Source organism: Bufo bufo, chromosome 2 (assembly GCF_905171765.1).
Source record: "Bufo bufo chromosome 2, aBufBuf1.1, whole genome shotgun sequence".
Taxonomy (NCBI): Eukaryota; Metazoa; Chordata; class Amphibia; order Anura; family Bufonidae; genus Bufo; species Bufo bufo.
In genome coordinates, this window is record NC_053390.1 from 3,664,698 (window position 1) to 3,673,528 (window position 8,831).

The window sequence follows — 8,831 nt, forward strand, 5'->3', positions numbered from 1 at the left end:
TTTGCCAAACGACATCTAAAAAAGCCTTCACAGTTCTGGAACAACATCCTATGGACAGATGAGACCAAGATCAACTTGTACCAGAGTGATGGGAAGAGAAGAGTATGGAGAAGGAAAGGAGCTGCTCATGATCCTAGGCATACCACCTCATCAGTGAAGTGCCATGGCGTGGGCATAGATGGCTGCCAATGGAACTGCTTCTTTTGTATTTATTGATGATGTGACTGCTGACAAAAGCAGCAGGATGAATTCTGAAGTGTTTCGGGCAATATTATCTGCTCATATTCAGCCAAATGCTTCAGAACTCATTGGACGGCGCTTCACAGTGCAGATGGACAATGACCCAAAGCATACTGCAAAAGCCACCAAAGAGTATTTTAAGGGAAAGAAGTGGAATGTTCTGCAATGGCCAAGTCAATCACCGGACCTGAATCCGATTGAGCATTTCACTTGCTGAAGACAAAACTGAAGGGAAAATGCCCCAAGAACAAGCAGGAACTGAAGACAGTTGCAGTAGAGGCCTGGCAGAGCATCACCAGGGATGAGACCCAGCGTCTGGTGATGTCTATGCGTTCCAGACTTCAGGCTGTAATTGACTGTAAAGGGTTTGCAACCAAGTATTAAAAAGTGAAAGTTTGATTTATGATTATTATTCTGTCCCATTACTTTTGGTCCCTTAACAAGTGGGAGGCACATATGCAAACTGCTGTAATTCCTGCACCGTTCACCTGATTTGGATGTAAATACCCTCAAATCAAAGTCTGCAGGTAAAGCACATCTTGTCGGTTTCATTTAAAATCCATTGTGGTGATGTATAGAGCCAAAAATGTTATAATTGTGTCGATGTCCCAATATTTATGGACCTGACTGTATCTCTGGTGACAGTATACGGAGCCCTGCTGGGGGCGCTCCTCATCAGGTTCTGGACAATTCTGGGTGTCCCATTCATACAGTGTCTCCATTACCTGAACTGTCATTGGTGCGGCTAGAGCTGGAACCTCACAGATCTCCTGACCAGGGGGTCAAAAAGTTAGGCTTGTTTGGCGGGAGTTCCTCTGGAATGTAATGTTCTGCTCATGTTACACCAACAAAGGCCATGAAATGTTGGAGTCTTGGGTCGGGTCAAGTGCACATTTTCTCTACTGCTGAACCGCTGAGTTCTCCGATTTCTCCCTCCATTGTCAGGTCCGTTCGAGAAGGATCTGGAACCTGCGCTAAATTCAGCCGTCGCCTGATCCTGGAGAATTGTTATAAGGAGATGTTCTGGATCTGTGAAAAGGACGGCTAGTGTTCGCTGAATCCTTAGCCTGAAGGAGAAGATCCCGAAGCTCCTGCTTGGAATATTTCTTATACTTCTATGTAACTGCTGTAAATATGGAGCTTTAGTGAAGGCAGTAATAAGGTGGTGGTGATATTCGAAGGTCTCTGCATCAATCCCATCATGCATCATAAGACATCATATATAGACAGTGGTAGGAGACATTAGGAGAGATTTACCCATCCAAATATGAAAGAATTCTGCCACAATCAGTAAATTATGTACAGTCATGAGAAAAAACGTCCATTATTGCTTCATTTTTAGTGAATAGATAATAACCCAGTGGAATGTGCTATGTGGTTTGCTTCATCTGAGGTCGAGCTTACTTATTACTAGGACTAGTGTTGAGCGAATCGAAGCTGAGGAGGTGGAATTTGATCAAAAGTTTAGGAGAAATTCGATTCGCACCTTGATTCTCTAATTGGGGTGAAATTGCGTTATAATTAAGGATAAGCGAATTTAATATTTTGAAGTCTGAGTTTGTGTTGTGGTATTTACTGAATTGCGTTATGGATTCCGTTACCACGAACCATAACACAATTCCATGACGGAATGCATAACGGAATGCCTTAGAGGCATTCCGTTATTCATTCCGTCATAATAGAAGTCTATGGGCTGCAAAACGGAACAGTTTTGCATCCAATAGACTTCTATTATGACGGAATGAATAACGGAATGCCTCTAAAGGCATTCCATCATGGAATTGTGTTATGGTCCGTGGTAACAGAATCCATAACGCAATTCACCTTTTACCACCAAACGAAGTGTGAACGAATTTCATAAGCGGAAATTCACTCATCTCTAGAGATGACTCCAGCATAACGTAAACTGGACGGATCTGTTATGCAGACCATAGACTTCTATTAGGACGGAATGAATAACGGAATGCCTCTAATGCATTCAGTTATGCATTCCATCATGGAATTGCGTTATGGTCCGTGGTGACAGAATCCATAACGCAATTCACCTTTTACCACCAAACGAAGTGTGAACGAATTTCATAAGCAGAAATTCATTCATCTCTAGAGATGACTCCAGCATAACGTAAACCGGACAGATCCGTTATGCAGACCATAGACTTCTATTATGACGGAATGAATAACGGAATGCCTCTAAGGCATTCCGTTATGCATTCCGTCATTGAATTGCGTTATGGTCCGTGGTAACAAAATCCATAACGCAATTCAGTAAATACCACAACACAAACTTCAAAATATGAAATTCGCTCATCCCTAGTTATAATACTACTGCTATTTTACTGTTACAGTACAGTATGTCGGACAGACAGGTGCCAGGGCCTTCTAAGGGAATAGGCAGTGGCCAAAATGTTTCTGGAGCTGGCAGAAGTAGCAGCAGAAGAAGGGGTGGCAGCAGCAGTCGCAGCGACAGGCCTGAGCTGCTAGTGTCATCTAGCAGTCATGTCTTGACCAGCAACACAGCGTTCCTTGACTCGGTCTTCAACATCATCTCAACTGACATCAGACACCCCCAGCCAGGAGTCGATGGGTTCCTCTGACACCACGCTTAGTTGGTATGGCCCAGGAACAAGCTCTATGCCCCTAAATCTCCTGACCCTGCATCTTGTTGTGTTCCTTCTGCTCAGGAAGCATTGTAGGTATCATCTCTACTCCACTTTTCAGTGAGGACGAGCTTCTACACTGCGTGCAGAATTATTAGGCAAATGAGTATTTTGACCACATCATCCTCTTTATGCATGTTGTCTTACTCCAAGCTGTATAGGCTCGAAAGCCTACTACCAATTAAGCATATTAGGTGATGTGCATCTCTGTAATGAGAATGGGTGTGGTCTAATGACATCAACACCCTATATTAGGTGTGCATAATTATTAGGCAACTTCCTTTCCTTTGACAAAATGGGTCAAAAGAAGGACTTGACAGGCTCAGAAAAGTCAAAAAATAGTGAGATATCTTGCAGAGGGATGCAGCACTCTTAAAATTGCAAAGCTTCTGAAGCGTGATCATCGAACAATCAAGCGTTTCATTCAAAATAGTCAACAGGGTCGCAAGAAGCGTGTGGAAAAACCAAGGCGCAAAATAACTGCCCATGAACTGAGAAAAGTCAAGTGTGCAGCTGCCAAGATGCCACTTGCCACCAGTTTGGCCATATTTCAGAGCTGCAACATCACTGGAGTGCCCAAAAGCACAAGGTGTGCAATACTCAGAGACATGGCCAAGGTAAGAAAGGCTGAAAGACGACCACCACTGAACAAGACACACAAGCTGAAACGTCAAGACTGGGCCAAGAAATATCTCAAGACTGATTTTTCTAAGGTTTTATGGACTGATGAAATGAGAGTGAGTCTTGATGGGCCAGATGGATGGGCCCGTGGCTGGATTGGTAAAGGGCAGAGAGCTCCAGTCCGACTCAGACGCCAGCAAGGTGGAGGTGGAGTACTGGTTTGGGCTGGTATCATCAAAGATGAGCTTGTGTGGGCCTTTTCGGGTTGAGGATGGAGTCAAGCTCAACTCCCAGTCCTACTGCCACTTTCTGGAAGACACCTTCTTCAAGCAGTGGTACAGGAAGAAGTCTGCATCCTTCACGAAAAACATGATTTTCATGCAGGACAATGCTCCATCACACGCGTCCAAGTACTCCACAGCGTGGCTGGCAAGAAAGGGTATAAAAGAAGAAAATCTAATGACATGGCCTCCTTGTTCACCTGATCTGAACCCCATTGAGAACCTGTGGTCCATCATCAAATGTGAGATTTACAAGGAGGGAAAACAGTACACCTCTCTGAACAGTGTCTGGGAGGCTGTGGTTGCTGCTGCACGCAATGTTGATGGTGAACAGATCAAAACACTGACAGAAACCATGGATGGCAGGCTTTTGAGTGTCCTTGCGAAGAAAGGTGGCTATATTGGTCACTGATTTGTTTTTGTTTTGTTTTTGAATGTCAGAAATGTATATTTGTGAATGTTGAGATGTTATATTGGTTTCACTGGTAAAAATAAATAATTGAAATGGGTATATATTTGTTTTTTGTTAAGTTGCCTAATAATTATGCACAGTAATAGTCACCTGCACACACAGATATCCCCCTAAAATAGCTAAAACTAAAAACAAACTAAAAACTACTTCCAAAAATATTCAGCTTTGATATTAATGAGTTTTTTGGGTTCATTGAGAACATGGTTGTTGTTCAATAATAAAATTAATCCTCAAAAATACAACTTGCCTAATAATTCTGCACTCCCTGTAGAGGACAGTTAGCAGCTACTGCCCAGCCAAGATGTGACTGTTGAGGGTGACATCAGTGACGTACAGACAGTAGTCAATGATGATGTAGCCTATCGTATGCGGGAGCCAGTTGAAGAGGGGACTTCATCATCATCAAGGGGTGAGGGCGGTAGTGTGGCCATGTGTACAATCTGTGGACAGAAGGTGAACAATGTTGGCACCACAGCCATTCATCAACACATGGAGCATCAGCATAAAGTGGCCTGGGAAAACCGTGGAGCTAATGTAATGGAACAGCCTGAGCAATCTCCTAGCAGCCCGCACCACTTTTCCAGAAGTCAAGGCCCCACCAACTCAGCAGAAGGAAGCTGTGTTTCCTTCTCATCATCTACTGGTCCTGATGCTCCTCTTAGTCACTCATTTCGCCAGCAATCGATCACCGAGGTGATTGCAAAAAGACAACAGTATGCGTGCACTCATCCAATGGTGCAGAAGCTGAATGTGCTCCTGGCCAAGTTGCTGGTGCTGCAGTCCCTCCCTTTCCATGTGGTGGACTCTACACCTTTCATACAACTGATGGCTTGTGCTGAGCCAAGGTGGAAAGTTTCAAGCTGTCACTACTTCTCTAAACAAGCTTTACCAGCCGTGCACAAATATGTTGAGCAGAAGGTGGGCCAGTCGATCCTGTCAGTGTCTGGTACAATTCATGGCAGTACAGATGTCTGGAGCTGTAATTATGGTCAAGGACAATATCTGTCCTTTACAGACCACCAGCAACTTGGCCATATAACAGCAATGCCGCCTCCACGTCCTCAAGCTATGATTCCTGCACCAATCTCCACTCTAGACACAATTAGGAGTGCTCCTCCAGCATACCACCTGTGCAGAGCATGGTGGTGGCACACCAGGGAGGAACTGCTTCACATCCTTCAACAAGAAATCAAATCTTGGCTATTTCCTCACCAACTACAGATTAGAACCATGGTCACCAATAATGGAAAAAACATTGTGTCAGCGTCAAGGAGGGCTGACCCATGTGCCCTGCATGGCGCACGTCTTTAATCTGGTTGCAAAGCGGTTCCTGAAGTCTTCCACCCAACTGCAAGACATCTGGAAAATGGCCAGGAAACTATGCATGCACTTCAGCCACTCTTACACAGCAAAACACACTCTCCTTGAGCTGCAAAAGCAGAATAGCGTTCCCAAACATTGCCTCATTTGTGATGTTTCCACATGTAACGGACCGTTTCAGCAGACAAGGGGTTAAAATCCGTTTAGGTGATAGGCCCCTTTCTGAGAGACAGGCACAGCTACTGCAGGACACCAACCTCCCGAACTGGATACAAAGTAGCACTCCAAACTGGAACCTCACGAATAGCTGCTAGCAGACAAACAGGAATCAGCTTACACTCCTGGCAATCAGTCTCCAACAGCATACAGCGGATCCCCCCAATAACGAGACAAGGCTCCGTGTTGAGGGTCAAGCAGTGGTCTGACTGTACTTCACGTACAGCCTCTTTTATTCATAAACCACAAACATAGTACTGCCCACAGGGGTTTGAAATGCAACCAATCAGTAATTTACAACACATACAATGTAAGTACAGCAACAAATCGTTCACGCCCCCAGAGGACCAGAAGGGAGACTGACATAGGACAGATATGCAGCACTGTAGGATACACAGAGACAATACATCCCCACAATGCATCATGGTTTCCTCCTCTCTGCCCTGGAGACACCCGAGGCGTAATCCAATTATCTCTCAAGACAAAGAGAAGTCACCAATACACATGTGCAGACAACAGAACAGAAATCACCATTTAAACATACAATGTCACAACCCTTTGCAATACACAGACATTTAACATCCCACAATGGCACGACTTATACCAGGAGTTCAAGTGAGTTCAAGTCCTTTGTGAACAAATGAGGCCTGGCTGATGAGAGGGCCCATAATCCTGGGGCAAGAGGCCAGCAGCTAGGCCCCTCCAAAACCCAGTGGCGAGGTTGGTTTCGCCACACCACACATTATAATTCCATCCTCCACATGTTGGACGGACTATAGGAGCAAAGGAAGGCCGTGAACAACTTTTTGATGATGCAGCTGGACAGGACTACCCCCTGGTGTAACTTCTACGTTAGCCAGTGGTAGCTCATGTGTGACACCTGCCATTTGCTCAGTCCCTTTGAGAAGGCCACTCTATTTGTCAGTCACTAGGACTACAGGTTGTGTGTCTAGCTTACCCCCTGCAAGGGGAAGAAAGCAGGCCTCTTCCCTGCCAGACAGGCCCTGCCTGTGAGTTCTACATGGTTGCGTGTCCCCTCCTGGGCTTGCATTTCCTAAAAGCCAAGCTGAGGAAGCTTGAAGCCAGGAAGAAGTTTTCCTAGAATTACAGTGAGAGTCAGACTACAGAGAGCTAAGTTGCAGCCTACAACAGAAAGCTAAAGGAAAAGTTCCTATTTAAGCCAGCCAACATAGCAGAGCTGAGAGAGTTCAGTTCTAGCAGAGCTGAGAGTATTTGCCTGCCAGAACTTCATGCCCAAGCTTGCTGGAAACCAAGACCAAGTCTGTAAAACTGTTTGAAGAAATGTTTCTGCAAAGTAAACTGTTAACTACTTCAATACAAAGTCTGGACTCAATTATTCCTTCATCATCCAAGTTAATCACCCCTTTTGCACTGCAACGGACGACTATGTCTGGGATCCAAGGATATCCAGGTAGGAGCACCGTGACACGTGCATACAACACCTTCAGGGAGATTGTAGGTCTCTCTACACCACTCTGGAAATCCTACATCTGGGTACCAACATCACTATACTTAAAGGGGACTCCATGTCCTCGTTGATTCAATACAACTGGCATCACGACAACTTGCTCTATCAGAGGGACATATATCGTAAAAACCTCTTAAACGGTAAGGGATACCCCAGACGCTGGCAAACGCCCGCTGCACAAGCATTTAGACATGCATGGTCACTTGGTGCGCCGGCCAATCACAGCCAATACTAGGCATGACTGATGGCTTCCAAGTGCCCACAGCTTAATTGCTTGATGATTGGTTGTGCTGCAGCCTTTCAACAAGCTTTATTTAAAAACTGATTCTACTTGCAAGATATTCCCACCAAGGCTTCGTCCTGGTGACTGAATGATACAAACAGGAAATTAATTGAGCAGAGACTTGGGTAATATTTCTCCACTAATGACACCCCTCTAATTTCCACGCCGCTGCTTTCGGAGAACTAAGCATATAAAATCTCTATTGCTGCAAATTTCCCCATTTGTGCACCTACATAAAAGGTCTCGCTCTCCTGAGGCATGAAATACCCTTGCTTCCTTCCTTAAATATTCTGCCCACAGAGATAAAAGTTCTACGGTTCTCTTTAATAAGTTGCGGTCACAGAGGAATAAATCCTTTATCCCTGCTATATGCTGTAGAGTCCGATTTACCATCACCCCGTCTGTAGCTCAGGAATTCCTCGCTATATGATCTGGAGGGAAGCGTTTCTTTGATGGCCCCCCCTACACAACCCCTAGACATGTTAATGGGCTCCTTTCTAGGTTCTATTCAGTTTCCCACTCTAACAGAGTCTGCCAAATCTCAACTGTTCACGCCATTCACTTGTGATGAGGTTAACAAGGTATTAGCTACAATTGTGTCTGGTCTCCTATTATAAGAAGTTTAGTGACACCTTACTACCCCATTTTGTTAAGGTCTGCAACTTCCTGATGCGTTGGGCTGCTCTTCCTCCAGACAGCCTATATCACTATACTCCCAAAAGAGGGGAAGGACCCAGAATTATGCGGTAGCTACAGGCCTAACTCCCTCTTGAACACAGTCACTGCATAGCTACATACTTGCCGCGGATTGTGGGGGAGGGGCAGATCGGCTTTGTCCCGGGTCGTGAGGGTAAACACAACATCTTACATGCCATTCACATTTCGAAAAAACTGAACTCTCCGTTAGTCCTTTGTGGCATCGAGAAGGCATTCGATAGGGTCAATTGGCAATTCATGCATAAGGTGCTTGATGCCTTTTGTTTTCGGCTAATTTCGTTACTGCCATATTCACTTTATACTCATCACCTTCTGCCCAATTCAAGTTTATGGGACGCCTTCTGATCCTTTTATTGTTAGAAACAGAACAAGGCAGGGCGGCCGTCTCTCCTACGCTATTTGTGCTAATACTCGAGACTCTACTCTTTAAATTTAGACAATTCAAATCAATTTAAGGTCGGTCTGTGGGTCGACCCACACAAAATGGCTGCCTTCTCAGGTGATCTGCTACTTATAATATCCAACCCAATGGAGG

At 44.9% G+C, this 8,831-nt stretch overlaps 1 protein-coding gene across 4 annotated transcripts in view; it reads left to right on the forward strand.

The window, feature by feature from the left end:
* LOC120991954 (C-type lectin domain family 12 member B-like) overlaps positions 1–1,589 on the forward strand; it is a 72,855-nt gene extending 71,266 nt beyond the window's left edge. For all 4 annotated transcript variants that reach the window (XM_040420701.1, XM_040420700.1, XM_040420702.1 and 1 more), the window contains one exon: positions 1,186–1,589. In XM_040420701.1, coding sequence (XP_040276635.1) covers positions 1,186–1,288 — 103 coding nt within the window. In that variant the 3' untranslated portion in view covers positions 1,289–1,589. The remainder of the gene's footprint in view (positions 1–1,185) is intronic.
* Positions 1,590–8,831: the final 7,242 nt, after the last annotated feature.